Source organism: Schistosoma mansoni, chromosome W (genome assembly GCF_000237925.1).
Source record: "Schistosoma mansoni strain Puerto Rico chromosome W, complete genome".
Classification (NCBI taxonomy): Eukaryota; Metazoa; Platyhelminthes; class Trematoda; order Strigeidida; family Schistosomatidae; genus Schistosoma; species Schistosoma mansoni.
Genome location: NC_031502.1, coordinates 11510370 through 11532677, shown reverse-complemented (window position 1 = coordinate 11532677; position 22308 = coordinate 11510370). Strand labels below are relative to the sequence as shown.

Below are 22308 nucleotides of genomic sequence, written 5' to 3'. Positions count from 1 at the left end.
CGGTGGTCCCAGGATATACGAGCAATGCTTCGAAGACACCTATGATCGAATACTAGCAGCCTACGAATATCCTCTACTCTTACCGGCCATGTTTTACAACCATAAAGTAGGAAAGAACGAGCTGCTGCACAGTAAACCCGTCCTTTGGTTGCTAGACAGATATCTCGCCTACACCACAAATGAAGCAAGTTGGCAAAAGCTAGACGAGCCTTCTGTATCGGTGCTGAGATTTCGTCACACACCAGACCACAAGGGCTGATGAGACTCCCAAGATAAGTGAAGCGGTCAACACTCTCAACTACTTCACTCCCTATCATTAGTTCAGGTGCCGATGCAACCCAATCCTGAAGTAACATTTTGCACTTCGAGGGGGAGAATCGCATCCCGAACATGTCTGCATAGTTGCTTATGGTGGTCAGAAGACTGCATTTTGTCAGCGTCTTCACCAAATAAAACTATGTTATCGGCGTATTCTAAGTCAACAAGTGAGTCTCCTAGTAAAAGTTCAACTCCTGGAGACTTAGATGATGAAAGTGTTATTTCTAAAAGCACGTCTATGATAAAGTTAAACAAGAATGGCGAGAGTGGAGAGCCCTGACGAACACCACTTGAGGTAATCAATTCTGATGACAGTTTGCCATAAGCTCTAACTCGACCAGTTGTGTTCGAGTAGAGAGCCTTTATGAGGTTAATGTACTTCTTTGGTACTCCGTTCAGTGACAAACACTGCCATAGAACCTCACGATCAACGGAGTCAAGTGACGCCTTAAGGTCGAGAAATACTACGATTGTGGGACGTCTGAATGTGTGTCTATTGTCTAGGACCTGACGTAGGGTGAATATCTGGCCTATACAACCACGTCCAGGACGAAAACCAGCCTGGTTTTCTCTAGTCTGCCCTTTACGAGTTTTGGCTTGGTGTCGAAGTATTATTGAAACAAATATTTTAGACACTATATTAGTCAAACTGATTCCTCTGTGATTGTCACAAGAGGACTTTTGTCCTTTCTCATAGACTGGCACAATCAGTGATTGGGACCAGTCAGATGGAATTACGTCCAGTTCCCAGATTCTACCTAAGACCTCAGTCAATCTCGCTGCTAGTACTGGACCACCATCCTTAAAAATCTCAGGAGTAAACCTGTCAGGGCCTGTTGTTCTCCCTCGCTTCAGACTTCCTATAGCTTTTTCAACCTCGCAGAGGGTTGGAGGACTTATATCAATTTGCCATTCAGGTCGACTGGGGATCGTGGGTAACTGAAGTGTGGCTGAAGGCCAGTTGAACTGATCCTTAAAGTGTTCTGCCCATCGATCCAATCTCCTGGATTGAAAGTGAATGATATGTCCATCTTTATCTGAGATAGTTTCACTGATAGTTGGGTTCCCAATACCGGTTTGTTTAACAAGTCTGAATAGTTGTTTGCTGTTACCTATTGCCGCTGCCTTTTCCATCTCTCTTGCTTTCGCCGCCCACCACTGTTCACGATCATTGCGTAGGCTTCTTATTAGCCTGTGCTTAAGCTGACTCCGCTCTTCGTCATGTTCAGAGCCAGATTGGATGAGTTTTCGAGCATCTATCAGTGCGGTAGGTGTTGCTGAGATCCAGTGTTTCTCTCTAACTTTATGGTTTACCTCACTAGCAGATATCGCTGCTGTTTCCACAGCTTTCCGGATGTCATTCCACGCTGCTTCAAGGTGGACAAAACTTACACGGCTGCCTAAATGATTTTCTAGTTGTTCCTGAAATATATTCTTAGCTTGCCTATCATTAAGTAGAAACCTAAGAGGTTTCGTTGCAGTCTTTCCTGCGTCCAGTAAGACGCAGACAGATACGTGCTCACACTAGAGCATGATCTGAATCTGAACATGTGCTCCAGAATGAGCGACAGTCTTCTATCGAGCCCCTCCATTGTTGGCTGATAGCGATGTGATCTAGTTGGGTTCAACGTTGGGAAGAATTCGGGGGTCGCCATGTCAAAAGATGTTTTGTCCTTATGCTTAAAGTTAGTATTTGCAAGAAACAGGCGGTTGTCTGAGCATAGTTGCAACAGACGGCAGCCATTATCTGTTCTTTGAGCCACGACACCATAAGATCCACCCAGGTGTCTTTCCCTTTCACTTAGTTTACCTACTTGAGCATTAAAGTCACCAGCCACTATTACTACATCAGAGCGCCTAGCTTTTCAGAGGTAGGTAAGCTTTCTGTAAAACTCATCTTTTACATCATTTGAGCTGCAGTCAGTGGGAGATTAGGCAGAGACGACGAAGAGGCAACGACGAGTGTCCCGATCTTTCCGAGTCCTTACTATTACGCTTAGTCTGACAGCGCGCAGACGACCGTCTACTGGGATCCAGTCTAAAAGAGCTAGTTCTGCCCTAGGACTTAATGCTATATCTACTCCAGCGAGGCCACGGGAAGCAACACCGGGGCTTCCAGACACACGAAGTGTGAATCGAGTTGGTTTTTTATTATGACATGGTGAGGTCGAATCAATGACGCTACTTGGATCTTGTATGCGCGTTTCGGAGACGCAGCACACATCGACGGTGCGAGATTCTAAAGTCCTAGCTAAGGAAGCCTGTTGTCCGATTCTACACAATGTTTGGACGTTAAAAGCTCCTACATGCAGTTTGGATCGTGGTTTAAGGAGACCAGGAATAACGTTCTGCGTGCTCAAATCATTTGCCCTAGCGGTGTAAAGTGATAAAGGGACGTGAGAAGGGTTATTCGTGGAGATAAAAGAGTTCTTAGGAGGTGTAGGAAGGATTTAAATGTGACCAATTTGGTCTCGTGTGTTGTTACGGGTATGAAGGCTAATATCACTTCCCGGCTGACCACACCGTGGAAGGGTATTTCTTGAGGGACCTTAGAAGGAAGTTGGATTAATGTTAGCCTTAACAACCTCGGAGTGTGACTTCAGAGCCCAAGGGACGTCATCTTAAGGGCGGTCGCGCACGGCCTTTTTGTGGGAGGTTTTTGACATGTTAGCTTCGTTCTTCAACCGCCTTATCACTGTAGACGGAAATCCGTAAGGTAAGGTGAGGTGTGACATTTTTTCGGGTCGATCTTTTCTAACCCCTTCCTTCCTTGAGAAAAGATAACATCGCTGCAGATGCTGGTTGTCCGAGGAAAACACCATACTGCCGTCACACCCCTGTACAGTCAGTAGTACGACTTTGCCCTTAAACCTTGAGTTGCTGCTTTTAGTGTTACCGTTCTCCAATCGACCATCAACTGTATAAAAAATGCAATTACAATGGACTTTCAAGACATGTTTAAGGTAAATAGTATTGGCAGTAATGAAAATGTTAAGAGTTAAAGTTGTATTGGCATAACAAATGACGGAAACTGTCGTTGCTAAAATTGAAATATATCATATTCATCTCTGTGTGATAACCAATTTCATGATTGTTTATCCCTAATTGCTAGTCGAGTACTATCGACCAACGTGTATTAACTAATGCAAATACCTCATTTCTACAGACGGTTAAAATAGGTCGATCGTAGCACCTCTAACCTCGACAACAAAATAACACAAATTTCAGTGTGAAGGAATTCAGGAAACATGAAGACAATAAATAGATATTACGTAGTGAACATAGCATTTCGAATCCTCTAAGTCACAATTTAGCAGCTTCCCTGATTTCCAGGAGTAACGTTTTGAAATTAGCGCTACATAGCACTTATAATACATCTAGACAGTAAAGACACTAGCGAAACATCTACATTGAGGCAAATTAAAATTGAAGTATACATTGATATTGCTATACGTAACCTGTAGTGCATCATACTTAAAACCCTATAAGTAGAATCATGATAAGTTTCTGAACTAGATCTGTGTGACTCAAAAAGGTTGGGTACAAATATTTTACATTCTAGTGATTAATTATGATCTTATTGTTAGTTTTCATAGTTATAAGAGTGATATATATATATATATATATATTACTTGCTGTGTACTATTGACAGTACTTAAAATTTGTAATCTAATTAAATCTACCATTTTGATAGAAAACAACTGCTCAAATGGAATAATGATATTTCTCTTTTTCTTTAGTTTATATTCACTAACTAAACAATAATAAACTGATAAAGATTAATATGACAAAATATTTGCCATAAAATTACATTCGCCTGCATAAATTATAAAAACCTGAACAATTGCATATAAAATGTTTTGATTGGGAAAGTTGACAGAAACAAAATGGAAAAAACATCCAGCTTGTTTATACAAAAACAAAGCAACAACAAGTCTTAATAGCTTATTTACTAAAAATCAAAATGTTCTATATAATTTATCGAAAAATATGACAAGTGTACCTCTTTTCACTAAAGAGAACCAATCTGGACATGAATAAATGTATAAATTGTAAATTGCTCCATTATTATGTTTTTAATTGTTGTTTCTTTCAACTTGTACCATCTAATATTGTCTCTACACCTTCACTACTATGATATCCAACTCTTAAAGATTTGCACGTAACAGCGCAACAACTGCAGATTTTACAACGCTTTGGCATTTTTCTGTCTTCCATCCAAACGCTCGCGATTAGAGCTGTAAATATATATAACGAAAAGAAAAACTATTTGTGTAATGTAACTGTATTATCTAACAGTTATTAACAAACGTTGATGCTAGTAATTTTCTGAAATCTCAACACAGCATACTCCTATACGATCATTTAATTCCAGTGAGCAGTGTGAAATCTTTTTGATGTACATAGACGCTTGTCTTCTTACGAAATTTATTACAGTTCATACGAAATACTGATCGACAATCAACTGGTGGATACACTAAATCGTAATAACCCAAAACTATATAATTCGGCTCTAGTATTTCTTCATTAGTGTAAATTCTTATAACTCAAACAATATTATTGACGACAATGGGTATAGTTATTAGATATATAAAAATATTATGTGAAACACAAGTTTAGCTTTCTTTAGCTTTCAAATAATAAAACCAATTTATTTAAAGGTTCTAGGACATTTTAATAACGTGAAAATAATCACGAGAAATAAATGTAGATGCACTACCATCAATGATACAGAACATTAACAATTTAAACATTTGGATATTACTCATAGAAGTATTGCACTCCTAAATAGTAACGTAAACCTCTCAAGTCGTCTAAAAATTGTTTACAATTGGAAGGGCTTATGAATGAAAAGATCATGAAATATAATGCATGATTTAGTTAGCATTTATTGTTATAGTGAATAAAAATCATTTGATCTAGGTGAATATTCCTAGACTAACATTTACTGCCCGAAATTTCTTCGACAGACACTGTTGTTCTGTTCTTTGAAAACGACTGAGACAGTTACCACTACATCTTATGGTTCAATTTTCGGTTAAATTACCCTGTTTACTCTTAACGACTGATCGTTTTAACCAGACGCTGGGAGAAGACGAAAAGGGATGGGAAAGTCCTTTACCAAGTACCGTATAAACAATCCTACAGTTCGTGCTTGTTTACGGCAGACAGACCTAGTCTGATAATGATTTAGTCTAGGAGAATAATTGCTCTCTATAGCTCACCAACAGGGACGCAAATTATCATTCAACCCCCCGAATCTCGTCTAATTTACTCAGTATAACACTACGACAATCTTTATTTCAGCAGACCATAAACAGTTAACACACAAATACATCTTACCGACTATGCATACGCAACCACAACCGGTAAATTGTACCAAATAAGCATTCGGAGTATTAATGAAGTTTGTAATGATCGAGCAGAGAATACTGCCAACCGTCTTAAAAAGATTTTCAAAAAAATGCCACATCGTAATATTTTATTAAACAAGCTTTTCTCTTTTTGAACTGCAAGATCAAACAAAACAAACATGAATGAATGGTAATCAACATAAGTCGAACAACCGTATTTAGTAGGTAAGGAGCTTTGAATTCACCGAGTTTAGAACTAACAATGGCGTCAAACTGCTACAGGCGGGTGAGACGACTGTGTATCTCGCTAGTTAAGTTAGTTCTGATAAGAATGGCTAGGGTTATCACAAACAATATCTGGAATTGATTCAGTCTAGGTCTTCTTCAGTCTCCTCATAAGGATAGAGTAGCTATTAAAACCCATGCTTATAACGTCTGGTCTGTACGTCTTCACCCGATGCATGTCAAACTCATCCTCATCAAGCCTAAAATATCTAAATAATGTGTTATAATATCACAACCTCTGGGGAACTGCTTACTTTAAGGTAAAACACTATTTGAGAAGTAAAGTAGACAGTTAGGTCGTCTGTGTTTAGGATATAGAAGTCGTCTTAAAACGGTGGAATCTTTCTGAAGTGTTGTACTCAGAGATTGCCTGATGTTTAATACATCTATTTGCAACATCGACAGTGGTGAAACCTTTTACTATCGAGAAGTTGTAAGAAGAGAATAATTAATTTGAAGACACAAAGTCGTAAATCTCAAGACAATTACTCTGAATTAGAAAGTATGAGTATATTTAGGCTCCCTAGACAAGGATTTAGTGGCAATTTAATCGATTCGCATGACATTATGCTAATTATAGCTTAAAACTGAGGTCAAAGATCGCTGAAATACATTATCTGTTTAACAATTTGAACAGCCAAGAGTAAAGTAAGACCTAAAAATTGAGATCTGAACAGTTTAAAATCATCCGCTACTAGTAATCAAGTAATGTTGCAGAAACGGATGTTAAAAGTACCTAGTGTTTTTTCTTAACGTTCTGCACTTACCCTTTGCTTGATAGCATTACTTTAGAGCCAATGTGACCACTGTGCTGTAACCGGACCAAATAAGAAATTTTTTCTGAGCTACTAGTACCGTTAACTAGCATAGATCAGGCAAGCCTTATCAGATGGCTAAAAATTTGAGAAATATGCCTACGTAAGTTAAACTATCGGTAAGCTCAACCAACATAATCATAAAACAAATGCCAATGGTTCATGAGAAACTAGTTGGCATTTTATCAATGTACGGAAAGTAACGAATATTATCGGGACTTTAAGTATAACATTCAATAGTTTTAGTTATGACAGCAACTCAGTTAACAACACGATACTTTCAAGTCATGATATTAATGAGAATTAACAAAAATGAGTTATATGGCATAACAACATATTAACATTCTTGTCTCTTACAAATCCGGTGAAAATTATGCCATAATTCACCGCCATATTTAAAGGACCGAAAAGAATCCCAGTAGCCGCAGGTTGAATAACGAAAACACCACTCAGCGAAAAGAACAAAATGAATACCCAAATAGCATACATAACTTTTAATCCAACACCTGTCAGTGATCCAATATGTGGGAATGATAATAGCACTATTGCCCAGATTACAAGCATGATCATCATTGGTATCTAAAATATATCGCAAGGGTATTGGAGTGTTACATCAAGTTTTCAAATAAAAATACATGTTAGTTTATAAAGCTTAGTAAAGTTAACAATTTTTGGCACCAAAATTCTGAATAACTTCCTACTGTGTTCATAATATCACTTTATTTGATTAGCATTTAAATTGGCAGAAAAACTTGTTTGTCGTATGATTGAAACAGAAAGATAATACCTAAGATATGTAACTAACTTTTAGATTCGCACACATTAACCGAGATCGGTTAACCAAAGGTATTAAATAGTTTGGGAAGATAACCCAAAACCCTACCAAACTGCAAGCATAGTGTGAAAAATTTTTATCAGCTAAAATCTGAAACTGGTATTGTCATCATACTTAATTCTTTAGTTTGATGGTCTTAATAATTGCAATAAATAAATTGCATGACAACTGAAGACTTAACATAACATACTTTACTTTCCAATGACAAACTACAGCAACCATTTTACCTTGGATTATGCTTTGTTACAAGAGGGAAACAAGTCGCATTTTATCGTACAGTCAATCTAGCTTTGTTTGTAACAGGCTGGAACAAGTGTTCCACTATTTGGTCTTCGCACGTTGGATCTTAGTAGATAATCAACTGTTATAACCTTTAGCTGATGACTAAACACAGAAATAAATGTTTCAGTTAAGAAATTCAGAGCTACACAGCTAAATCCCTGGTCCAGTAAACCGAAACCACTACATTTAAGTGTGACTTTTCTCCTAAAAATTATTTACAAAAAGTTGCTGATAAAATATTCCAGAGAGAAATACCTTCGTGCATACCTTAAAAGATAATCGATCAACAATGGCACCCCAAATAACACGACCACCAGCATTGAAAAGGGACGAAAATGTAGCCACAATGGATAAGAATTGGTCATCATCAATATACTGAGCACCAAACAGCTAAACGAATAAAAACAAAATACAATCGACACAACTTCAAATGCGAGCACTGAGAAGTGTAAATTAATAGTTGCGGAATTCTTGTATAATATAGATTTACTTGAAGCTCAAAACTAATTAGTTTTGAGATATATAAAAGTTTTTTTATTAGATGAATACGAGTATTCAATGCAACATCAATCCATTATTTCAATTGGTCCTATTTCATAATTGTAAGAAACAACTATTGGAGACGTAGAAAATTAGGGTAAGACGAGTAATAACAATTTAGCAACTCTTAAGGAGCCTGAACTTCCCCACAAAGTTACATCTGCCTTCTCGGGTGGTTTATTTGCATACAGAACCTAATTAGATTAAATTACTCGACCTAGTATTCCTCAAACTCTGACAACTCGACTGGTTTCGAAATCAGAACACGACTTGAACAGAAAGTTAAGAAATTCTATGAAAAACAATAAGGCAAAGTTATTGCAGATTTTAGTTATCCTCTAGCGTTGCTCGTTTGAAAATGGTTCAATCAGCGAGCTTTTGCGCGTCTCCTTTGGAATATCCTTTGATCAGATCTGTGTCCTGCTAATAGGTTTGTACAGATTTTAATAGAAAAATTCCAACAGCTCTTTTCTGTAAATATGCAGCAAATACGTCTTGAAATGTTTGGACAAAATATCAATGATACTTTATGACTTAAATATTATCTATAAAACAATATTGATTGGAGCTAAAGAAGTCAACATAGGGGGAACCAACAACTTCTGTAAGACCAGTGGGGATAAAATATTTCAAGAGACACTAGAATAAACATGAATTCTTCACTCTGATTGTGAAGGGGATATTCAGCTTCACAAATAGGAATCTGAAGCATAATAAAACGAATTAACTCAAAGTAAACAGATAAACGATGCACAACCTCAATCCTTATAATTTTGTCATTTATTTTTAATTAGGATAGAAGTTTTTGGAAAGTGTAGTAATTTGATAGTTTAATTCATAAGTCAATTTAAGCTAGATCACCATGGAAAACCTGGAAGCAGTGAACGGCCGTTTTGTCTTAGTATGGGACTCCTCAGTACTGCACATCTACGACCCCGCATTACTTACTTACTTACTTACGCCTGTTACTCCCAATGGAGCATAGGCCGCCGACCAGCTTTCTCCAACCCACTCTGTCCTGGGCCTTCTTTTCTAGTTCTTTCCAGTTCTTGTTCATTCTTCTCATGTCTGTCTCTATTTCTCGGCGTAATGTGTTCTTTGGTCTTCCTCTTCTCCTTCGACCTTCAGGATTCCATGTGAGGGCTTGTCTTGTGACACAATTGGGTGATTTCCTCAAAGTGTGCCCAATCCACTTCCAGCGCTTCTTCCTGATTTCTTCCTCCGCTGGAATCTGGTTTGTTGTCTCCCACAGTAACTTGTTGCTGATAGTGTCTGGCCATCGGATCCGAAGTATCTTGCGTAGACAGCTGTTAATAAACACTTGTATCTTCTGGATAATGGCTTTCGTAGTTCTCCACGTCTCCGCCCCATACAGAAGAACTGTCTTGACATTTGTATTGAAAATTCTAACCTTGGTGTTGGTTGACAATTGTTTTGAGCTCCAGATGTTCCTCAGTTGTAGGTATGCTGCTCTTGCTTCGCCTATCCGCGCCCTCACATCTGCATCTGATCCACCGTGTTCATCAATGATGCTGCCCAGATATGTAAAGATTTCCACATCCTCCAAAGCTTCTCCGTCAAGTGTAATTGGATTGGTGCATATTGTATTGTATCGGAGAGTCTTGCTTTACCCTTTGTTTATATTGAGACCTACTGCTGCTGAGGCTGCTGCTACACTGGTCGTTTTCTCCTGCATTTGTTGTTACGTTTGTGATAGAAGAGCCAGATCATCCGCGAAGTCTAAATCGTCAAGCTGCATCCTGCCTGTCCACTGTATCCCGTGCATTCCTCCAGATGTTGACGTCTTCATAATCCAGTCGATCACCAGGAGAAAGAGAAAGGGTGAGAGTAGGCAACCTTGCCTAACACCGGTCTTTACCTCGAACGAGTCGGTGAGTTGTCCTCCGTGGACGATTTGGCAGTTTAGTCCATCATAGGAGTTCCGTATGATGTTGACTATCTTCTCAGGCACGCCGTAGTGTCGAAGAAGCTTCCATAGTGTCGTCCTGTCCACGCTATCAAATGCCTTCTCGTAGTCGATGAAGTTGATGTACAGTGATGAATTCCATTCGATTGATTGTTCCACAATGATACGTAGAGTTGCGATTTGATCTGTGCACGATCTATCCTTACGAAATCCAGCTTGTTGATCTCGAAGTTGGGCGTCTACGGAATCCTTCATCCTGTTTAACAATACTCTGTTGAAGACTTTTCCTGGTATTGAGAGGAGAGTGATGCACCTGTAGTTGTCGCACTTGCTCAGATCGCCTTTCTTTGGTATCTTGATGAGAAGTCCTTCTTTCCAGTCTGTTGGTACATGTTCTTCGTCCCAAATCTTACTGAAGAAGATGTGGAGTATCTTGGCAGTTGCTGTTACATTTGCTTTCAGTGCCTCTGCCGGGATGTTGTCTGGTCCCGCTGCTTTGCCACTCTTGATTTGTCTAATGGCCATGCTGATCTCTTCAATTGTTGGTGGGCCAATATCGATTGGGAAGTCTGTGGGTGCTGCTTCGATGTTGGGTGGGTTCAGTGGAGCTGGTCGATTCAAGAGTTTCTTGAAGTGTTCTACCCACCTGTTTCGTTGTTCTTCCATGTCGGTGATTACTTTACCTTCTTTGCTTTTCACTGGTCTTTCTGGCTTACGGTAATTTCCAGCAAGTTTCTTTGTTGTATCATACAGTTGTCTCATGTTTCCCTCTCTTGCAGCCTTTTCCGCTGTCATCGCTAAATCTTCCACATATTTACGTTTGTCGGTCCTGATGCTCCTCTTCACTTGCTTGTTTGCCTCTGTGTATTCGGCTTGTGCCTTGGCTTTTTCTGCTCTTGTTCGGCTGATATTGATTGCTACCTTCTTGTTCCTCCTTGCTTCAATTTTATCCAGTGTACCAACAGTGATCCATTCCTTGTGATGGTGCTTCTTTTGGCCCAGAACCTCCTGACATGTTGAAACGATTGCCTCCTTGATACCTTTCCAGCTGCTCTCTATGGTGGTTCCCTCTCCATTGAGTAGGTCATGAAAGGCCTCGAACCTGTTGCTGAGGGCTATGTTAAATTCGTTGAGTTTGTCAGCATCTCGAAGAAAGGCCGTGTTAAACTTTTGTGATGTTGTCCGCGCCATTGTCCAGTGCTTCTTGAGTTTTAGTTTCATCTTGGCGACCAGCAAATGGTGATCGGATGCTATATCAGCTCCTCTTCTGGTTCTCACATCCTCCATCGTCCTCCTGAACTTTTTGTTGATGCAGACATGGTCGATTTGATTCTGTGTAGTGTGATCCGGTGAAATCCAAGTGGCTTTGTGTATGTTTTTGTGTGGGAATATGGTGCCACCTATGACCAGTTTATTGAAGGCACATAGGTTTGCAAATCTCTCACCGTTTTCGTTCCTTCCTCCCAGTCCATGTTGTCCCATGACGTCTTCGTATCCAGTGTTGTCCATTCCAACCTTGGCATTGAAATCTCCCATTAGAATGGTCAGGTCCTTGGTTGGGCACTTCTCGAAGATTGACTGCAGCCTATCGTAGAATTGGTTTTTAGCGTCTTCATCGTAGTCGTTGGTCGGCGCATAGCATTGGATGATGTTCATTGTAATGCCCTCTCTCTTTGTTTTGAAGGAGGCTTTGACGATCCTCGGTCCATGAGATTCCCATCCTATAAGTGCATTTTGTGCTTTTCTAGACAGCATCAGTGCCACTCCTTGTGTATGTGAGGCATTTTCTTCTTCATGACCGGAGTATAACAGAAGTTCCCCTGAAGACAGTCGTTGTTGTCCAACCTGCGTCCAATGTGTTTCACTGATTCCAAGCACTTCCAGGACCCCGCATGCGGGACCTGAAATATAACGGATTATGGGCAACATACGGCAAAAGAATTGGAAAAAATTGACTTGAAAGACTCTCCGGCTGCAAACCGAATAAAATAAACGAGAGTACTTTAGTTCCACTATGTACACCAAAATATTTATCGTTATATAACGATGGTAAGGTATAAATAATGTGTGAGTTTAAAGGATGAATACGGAAAATGGTGTGTTTTCCCTTTATCCAACAACATCTACAATGGATTTATAAGACAGAATAATAGAAGTAATTAAGAAAAGAAATGATTAAACTGTAATTCTTGAATTATAAGACTTTAATCAACTAACTTTATAAGCTGATGTTATTATAGTGATTGGTATAATATCACAGAACATCACGAACCATAAAAGATAAAAGTCAATATGACGAAACAATTGTTTGGGTTGAACACAAACATCCCTGAAAAAGAAATAGAGAAATTTGGGAGTTAGATTGAGACTGTACATTTATTCTGTTGCATAATTTCTAAATAATCGCTAGTAGATTGTGAATGTTCTTACTGTTTTGCTGTTTACTGGATTTCAATTTTCATAAGTACAACTTCAGATGTCGGTCCAAGCATCACTTTAGGTGCAAATCCACACAGAAATCGATATCTTAGACCATCACAAAAAATATTATTCACAAGGACTTATCTTGTAGTTCCACTCTAGATATTTTCATTTAAGTGTATATTTTACTATTTAGTGAAAAAAGTTACCGTAAAACGTTCTGCAATTAACGCTTTTGTATATACATTGTATTAAGGCACAACATGCAAAGTAGTAACTAGAAAAGAATGAAAGCACAACAAATAATTCATTCACAGAGCTTTATAAAAGAAAACAGCGAATTTAAAAAATTAAGTGAGAGCTGTTTGGTTAGGGCAAGAATGACTAATAACTAGAGCTGTGTAAAAGTAATAACACTCACAATTTCGGTTCCTCTTGTGCATATTCGCTCTAAGGAAATCATTGAAAATCTTAGATAAAGCACACATATAACTAATTTTTCATACATTATTAAACAACTTACATTGAGCACTATTTAATAAATAACAAAGTCACAATACCAACCCATGATTATTTATTCAATTTATTACTATTCAATTAGAAGACATTTCTGTTCCTATATTTTTAACATAATTCATGGAAAAGTTGTCAAGTTGTAATAAGAATATTCATTATCATCTTTCTACCCAATGCTCAATTTATTTGAAACTATCAAGTCAAACCCTGGTAATGACACACAGCATAAATGTGGTCCACCTTGACTGTGATGTACGCAAGTATATTTTAAATTTCAGGCAAAAAATGAAAGGGTAAATACATGAAGGAAATCATTATCACGTGTCCTAACCTCATTTTTGAGAGACATTTTAATCTCACTGTCATCAGTATAATGAAGTAGTAAGTAACACTTATTTGTCCCATTGAAAGTCTTTATTTCAATAATGTTTTATATCTGGGAAGCATCAGATAATAATGAAACTATATATTATTTGTAAAATATGACTTTACACTACTGAAGTGACATTTGTGTTTTAAAATGTGTAGAAAGTTTCAAGAAAATAATACACAGGACAATAATAATTAAATTAAATTTGGGAAAATGCCTAACAAACTTACAGCAACTGGATTAGGATCAGAGTTTACTCTATTCCGTACAACAAGTTCTGTATCTTGATCTTGTGTCTAGTCGAAAGGAAGTTAATACAAAATACTTAATGTATTATAAAGAGTAAATGACGAAAAATTTGCTAGAGCCTAATTTGGATATTATAAATATACTAATACAGAGCAAAGTAACAGAACTTACCATGTTAATCAGCAGAACCTTTAATTCAGAACATGTACCTTAATCCACTACAAATTAATCGTTGATATTCCCAAACTAGTTGTGTCTTCGTATGGTATGAGTACATTAATATAATGTTTACTATAAGTATGCAATCATGCTACTTCACTCAATATATATTGTCCGAATAATAGGTATACATTTTAACTGAAACCTCATAAACAGATATACCTAAACAGTCACAAATGAATTGCCAAAATTTCTTAATGGTTTTCTCCTATATTTTAAACGTATCATACGGTTTGTAGAAAAACTGTTGGTTGGTGATATTTTTTATGGAGAAAAAAGAATATCATTAGTTTACGCGAATTTAACTGAATGCTCAAAAATCGTTCTTTTTACCATGAACGAAATAAACTATGTTAAAAATACTTTCGACGATTTTAAGATGTAATTAAAATGAGTAAGTTAAGATGCAATGCGATTGATTATCAAAATGAATGAAAAGTACTTATTTCATTACTCACACTTTCAAGTGGTTTTGGACGCAATAATATAAATCCAATTATTTGTAATGCAAGAAGAATACCACCAAGAATCAAAAACGCAACTGGAACCCGATCAAGAATATCGGGATGCGTAAAATGCCTGCAGGAAATTAAATGAGAAAAAAAGATGTACGCGAAATGTATACATGTTGTTATAGTCAATATTCAGAACTCATGGCATGAGTTACAAAAGAAAATAGGATCTACTCCAGATAATCACCTGATTATAACCTTGTGAATGGATATCCAGCTCACTTAATGGGGAAGCAGAGTTTCCATAAAAGTATGAGAAAACATGCATCAAAGCCCTTAACTCGGTTAGCGGATGTAATAGATCTATGCAGAGGAATTGGTATAAAGCAGTACAAATGTGCTCCAGTACTTTCAACAAACGAATGTCATTTAATAAGACGATAATTACCAGCTAGAGCTGACCGACAACTTTGTGGATCAGACATTTAGATCAAAGCTTTAGTAACAAAAGTCGTCAATCACAACAGTTTACTTCATTTAGTTAAAATATTTGAAGATCATGAGGGCCACTACATGAAGGACAACAATCCGGAATAAAAATCTTGCCATGAGAGCACATGTTCACAAATTCTCGTCTCTTACAATGAGCTCTTTAAATATAACCAGATAAATCTGTGCTTCATTATGCGTACTGCCCTGAGTTCTGACTGTCTTCTAGAATGAGCGACACTACTTTTGTATTTTGGTGGCGGTACCAAACAGATTGATGGACGTAAATTGGTTGCAACTAGCACTCTTATCAAGTACTCAGTTGAGATAAATGTCAGACTAACTACTAGTTGGTCAAAAAGTGTAAACTGAATGAACTTACAGGAGGCTAATTGAATTCTGATTGTAACCACTAACGACTTGATAGAACGCCACATTTACAAGTGCAAAATTTGAGTAGACACTTTATAACATCTTAACCCTCCAACAGTCAGTAGGTTGTAAATGCAAGAGTGTGACTAATTAATAACTTGAGAAAATTCCGCGAAGCCTAGGTGAGGACCACTGGAATCGGCCGTTAGAATGAGTCATACGGACAGCAAATATTGGGTCGAATAACTTTCGGAAGCAAACTCCGATCATTCGAATGAATTCAATGACGGCTGTTAACAATGGCCAAGAGCGTTCGCGATTTCAAGTAAAGCACTCCAGCTGAGGTTTTACCTGGTTGACTGTTTTAAAATCCAAAACCAAATTATCCTATAATTTTAGAATGAGGAACACCAACACACCCACCATAGCTCAGGTTCCAAATAAACTCCACTTGTAAGAACTGCTAAGGGATACCTGACACAGACAACTTACTTCCTTTATCTTCAATGATGTATGGTGTTCTTCTCGTCTAAGAACTGACTGTGTGGTTTAGAAAAGGTATGGCGACGCGAGATTACTCCACTGCAAGGAAGTGATAATTGTATTCAATTTCAAAACAGGTATGTCTGCTGACAGTATACTAAAAATTCGGCCAACACAACTTTCCTTACTTTATTTTGTGTGGCGTATTTCTTGGCATCCCATCTCACCAATTTCTTTTGTCATGAATAAGTAGACAACATTCCTATACATTGCTGTACTTCACTTTTACAAGGTGTTTTTATGAAATAAAAAAACTATTGGTTTGAATGGACAGTCTCAAATTCCAAGTTTTACATTCAGGTTAAACGCTGTGACAACCACACCTTGAAGTCTTCCTAAAATTTGGAGTGCCCACTCACCAACGTGACTCACAAACCTAGTTACTCATAATGTTTACCCAGATACATTGAGTGCTTACAAAGTTAAGTGACCTACCTAGATGGTTTTTCTCCACTTTATCACAGAATTGTAGCTATTGCCTGTCTGCTCTGTCGAGTGGGTGTGGAAATGACCTTCAATCCAGCCACATTCAATGTTAATTCGAACCGTTTGATAACACTAATTCTATTCGCTTTTGACCAGTGCACTACAAAATAACCCTGTTACACACCAAAATTACCATAATCTGATTCCAACATTGTCTATATTTAAAAGCTGATAAAAACGTTGGCACTGAAAGTTATAGATTGCGACAATAAAAGTCTCTCAGCACAAGTTGCATTGACGCAACACAAAAACTGTCAGTAGCCACTACTTCGTCTGGCAATTGACTTGTGTTCCGTTTCTCTCCCCTAAAATTTCTGCCGTCAGGTAAGATTGAACAGGACACGCAGTATCAGAATGTTTGGGTCAAGTTCAAAGATGAAGAACAATCTTATAGAACGACTGGTGCAAACTCAAAGCAACTGAAACGCAGTAATAGCTGCGACTTGTCGATTAAACTATAAATTTAAAACATAACATGAATCGTATTCATATACAGCAGTGAAAAATGTTTCATCATGATACTTACAAAACTGTGAATCAGTGAAATCTGTATTACATTTCTTAAGTGGTTGTGATTACCTTCTATAAAATCTTCTAGTCGCGGTCTGTGTTGCTGCCAGTAACTCAAAATCAGTCATTCAGGTACAATGTAGTACCGAGCACATGTATGCATCTGTTCAAGTTGTCACTCAAAATCATCACAAATGATTGCCTTGAGGAGACATTTCTAGGGTTTCTGTCTTAAGCTTTTTAACCAACAGATTAAAGCTAGGAGTTACTTCTTTGCCATAGACAGAGTATAATGAAAGCAAATGTTATCCTCTCTAATAATATCATCAAATCCATATATTCTATTGGTTTGAAACAAATGTTTTGCAACTCGACCAAGTGAAAACTTCATACTTATGTATCTGCTTCTACATTTGAATTTTATGAACATCACATATGTCCTAAAACTTTACTACGGAGTCATCTACTCTGTAAGAACCTTGGAGAAATGAAAAAATAGGACTTTCCTGATAGATATTATCAGTTAGGTACGTAGTACAATGATGTCTTGTGCGAAGTATCTAATAAATATCATATGATAGCCAATTTACATCTTCACGTTGCATATACAAAGTGGATGCACAAAACTCAAGTTCCGGACTACAAACCAAATAACAATTTGTAAGTACTCTGCAAGTTCCAGATTATTTAACTTTTCAAAATGGTAATAGTCCAAGAACCCACTATTAGGTACAATAACTTATGCTGGGCTTTTAGTAAGAAACTTTTAAATTTATGAAGATTTAAAAATACAGTCGTAATATGTGTGGTGATGCTCACGGATTTATCATAATGATATTGGCTTTTACATCACACAGATAAACAAACGAATTTTTTTAAGTAACGAAAAATAACTAAAGGTCATTAATACCTTGTTTTCGGGTCAACAGGGATATTGCTTGGATTGATTAAAGCAGTTTCGATTGGAGTGAACACCAGGGCTCCCAAGCCAAAGCCACCAACGATCACACCAACTACAAGACCACGTCGTTTTGGAAACCACTATCATTCAGTAATCACATGGTTTTTGTACAAATGAATAAATGGAATCAAAAACAAAGAAATATCGAAACATCATATAATGTAATATACCAAAGACTTTTAAAGTTAGGAGCGTACCTACAAATTATGTGTACTTCCGTAAAGATATTTAATAACTAACTACTGAAAATTGAGACCCGAATGTGGGAGCTTGTGTTTGAGTGACTGATGAGTTCAATCCACCCATGTCGAAAACCAAGATGGCTTTCGGCTATCAACGCTACTTTTCGAAACCACCATGATGTTATCCTGGTTGTGAAAGTTTGAATCTACAACTTGGCGGTGTGTGCATTTTTATTTTATGCTTGGGAAGCGTGACCACTGTGAGAGGTGATTTTGTTTGATTACCGTTTATTTCGAAGGATTGTTGGCATTGTGTTAACACTATGTCGATAATCCTATGATTCTGCAGTGTGTTAGAGAGCAGTGATGAAAATTCAGTTAATGTTACCATATTTAAACACCAGCCTCTATGGCATGTAAATGTGTTACGAATATTATTTCAGCAGCTCCTACCTTATGCACCAATTTCTGATTTAGAGACTAATTGAAAAAGTAGAGGTAGTCAGATTATGACATGGTATCGATATACAAAAAAGCTGTTTAGGACTTACATTGATGGATTCATCAAGAATCTTCAGCTTGAGTCCTGAGGACTGTGTGTCTCACTGGCTTCTAAGTTTACTTAACATGGTTTACAATAAAAGTCAAAGGAGATTGTGCTATAGTTTCCGTTTATATTTCTTATGGGTGAAAGGACTGTATCGTTCGTGACATACTATTCTTTTTCACTTATTTTTATAATTTCAACTCACTATCTTCATTCCTCTACAGTCTTATTCCTTTATCTATGAGCCCCAAGTCTTTTAGTCCCCAGTTATATTATATTGTGTCAAAAATAACAACGGAAAAAATAACTTTAAGTTCGCACAAAAATCTTACATTTCATAAGGTGTATTAAAAATGAAAGAAGTTGTGAATATTAAATAAGCTGATTCCAAGAATAAAATTTATCTCACATATTAGTTCAAATCTTCCTTCATATTTTTGTTACCATATATGAAAACCAGACTCACTTTAGTGAGCTCTATAATTTACTTTTTATAATGACACAATGCTGAATTAATTTTAGCAATAACTAATTCTACTGCCTTCAAGTGATCATTACCAGATAAAACATCACCGCTTTTATGAAAAAATTCGAAGCGTAAACAAATTACTTTCTTACCGTTGCGGCCACAGACAATACTACCGAATAGCCGAAACCCAGCCCCAACCCTTGCAGCACAGAATACGTAATGATGACTCCAGGAAAGGATCTCTGGACAGTGACGTAAGTCAGAAAAATACTAATACTGTAATTAAAAAAACGAAAACGATATTACGCATTTACATTTTCTTTCAAAACAAAGACTTAATTATATAATATTAAAAATTGGTTCCTTCTCTGATAAGAAACTGATCGGTTTAAACTAAATACTTGCTCAAATTAATACACTAAAATTTTTAAATTGAGTGATTTGATGTAGCGGATCAAATAATAAACCCAAAAAAGCATTTTTAACTAGGATAAGTCTAAAAACAAGATCGTTTTGCCTAACATTTCAATTAAAACTTGTGATTTTAAGATGAAATAAAATTGAAATGTTTCTGTTTGAGGATACAAGTACAAATAATGAGTTTTAATGTAGGTCTATGAAAGTTATTTGGGAGAACGAAACTGGATCTTCTAACGTTTGATCTTTCGAAATATTTTGAAATAATAAATTAAGTCCATTAATGATGAGCATGGTCATTCGGAAATCCACCTAAATCCACAATCGTTTATAGACACTGACAGGGAAATCTTACTGCTTGCCTTCACTTGGAAGTAGAGTTGTCGTGACCTGTCAGCACGAGTCAAAAAAATTCATGTACTTGGTAAAAGTTGTGAGTATCGGTGGCTTATCTCGATATGAATCATCTCTGGTGCCATCATGATATTAGTGTGACTGTAAAAGTTTAGGTTTACATCTTATTGGTGAGAGCAAGCCTGCCCCATGCTCGTGAAACATGGCCCTACCCAGTTAACGGTGTTAAATGACTCTCTGTGTTCAGACATTAATTTATCTGAAAGGCTTCCAATATTCACTAACAAAACTATGTTAGCAATGTGGTGGTTTATCGATGCGTTAGGGAACAGTGGCGATAACGCGATCTTCATCTTGACATATCAGCTTTAATGCCCTGGAAATGCGGTAAAAATGTCAACTTAGCGACGTTTACATAGTGGTTTGCTCGTCGACGCCGTGACTAGTCGAAAAAGATGGGGTGAGAATCAATTTATAGCATAGCCCCGGGATATGAAAGAAAGCTTTGTAAAACTGTTACCCATCAACCCATCACGAATTTGTGGTTGAGAGCCGAGGGATAATGAAAATTAGAAGCTTGAGACAGTATCAAATATGTATCAGAATAAAAGAGATGAACTTAGTTAAATAAGAATTCTTTCTAGCTGTATTTTTTAACTGACTTGTTTCTTCCATTATAGTCTATTCTCGTTCATTTATTTTTCTTTATTTGTTCATTTGATCAAACTCCTCCTCATTCCTCTACTCCTTCACAATCTCATTTTCTTATTCACGTGGTGAATATTTATTTCGGTGCTTATCTGTACCAATATGTTAGAATAAATAATAATGTAGAAAGGCATTTTAACAATCTCGAATGTAAAAGCTGTTTTATCATAACGAAAAGAATTTTATAAAAACAAGTGAGGCTTAGTTGACAAACTGCTAGCATCTACTTCACGTCTCCTGAGGTTTTCACAATTCTCATCAGGACAATAAGAGAAAACCAACTATAATAAAAATATTGGTGTTGAAGTAATGAAATCAAAAGTAATAGAAAGTTCAAATACTGAAAATGTCGTTTGATAGGAATGTGTAAATGGAGAAAATATTGTATCACGTTAAAAGACATAGCGTAGAGAAAAAAAAGGATAAAAAAATGATGATATTGTTATGCTAAAAGTAACAAAACTGCAGAGTAGATAATACACACAAATGCTTACACTGCATAAACATTATTTAAAAGCAGTACAACTAATAAGTCGAATGTAATCTAGTGCCCATGGGAGAGCAATGTAATAAATGGGCGATGATATGTTAATTTAATTAAGAGGAAAGTCATAAATATGTTTGTCTACCTTTGGTAACCAATCAAATAGTCGACCACCCATTCTTTATTCAGGTTGGAAGTGTTAAAGCATAGAAGCGATGGAGTTCGAAATAGATGACTACGATTTGTTAACATGAAACGAAGTTTATGAACACAAGTGGTCGGTGTTTTTTCTCTTTTTGATCTATTTTTCGTTTTAATTATTTCTGTCCTCATGACATACGCTTTTGATGAAGGCGTATTCAAAATAAGTACAATTGAATATCAAATTAAACCATTACGGTTTAAAACTGTTGGGAAAATGTCATGAAAGTCAATGGAAATAGAAAACTGTGTGGAAAAATCTTAGAAAAGTAGGTAGATTTAATTTAGGTCAAGCTTTCAACGTGTTCAGAATATCCACTGACAGACGTGTGAAAATGTCTACGTTAAACTTTTACACTGTACTATAAATTGAGATGGCTCCTCGAACGTGAATAAGAAGCTATAATAGTTAAAACTAAGAGAACGTGTATAAGTCATTGCAATAAACATATGTCTCATTTCTAATTTAACATCCTCCATGTAAAGCAAATACAGAGAAGCACAATATGAGAGAACATAACAACCTGAACAAAAGTTTTTTACCTATCGAGTAAACAACTGACAGCAACGACAATACGAAAGCCCCACTTCTTAGCAATCAATCCACCGAACGGCATAGAAACGCCCTGCATGGCCAAAGCAATGCCAGATATCCAAACTGACGCTGTACTTGATAATTCCGGATCAACCCGTACTATAATGTAACTGATAATATATGGTACAATGTTAGCTGAAAAGGTAGTAAAAGTAGGTACAACATACCAGTACTATAGAAGAAACCAAAAGAGAAATGGATTAATATGCCTCCCAAAACTGAGATGCACCCAAAAATTAGGTTTCGAACTTTTTCCTTCTACATTTCATAGAAAGAGAACTTGGAAATAACAGACAAATTACCATAGAAAAGTAATTCCCAAAGTAATGACGTTAGAACTTCAAATTGGTTATATAAATGCTCTACGAGGTCGCACGAAATCCGAAGAAGTTAAACACAGATTTCAA

The 22308-nt window shown here is 36.9% G+C and overlaps 1 protein-coding gene across 1 annotated transcript; it reads right to left on the bottom strand.

Moving 5' to 3' along the window:
* Positions 1 to 7075: 7075 nt before the first annotated feature.
* On the bottom strand, positions 7076 to 21938 carry Smp_134980 (putative oxalate:formate antiporter; the record flags this gene model as incomplete). Its single annotated transcript, XM_018788538.1, has 9 exons — positions 7076 to 7351; positions 8157 to 8279; positions 12574 to 12685; positions 13199 to 13227; positions 13894 to 13959; positions 14590 to 14710; positions 17894 to 18024; positions 19292 to 19418; positions 21850 to 21938. 9 exons carry the CDS (start codon positions 21936 to 21938, stop codon positions 7076 to 7078), a joined length of 1074 nt encoding a protein of 357 aa, XP_018654071.1.
* Between the last annotated feature and the right edge of the window lie 370 nt (positions 21939 to 22308).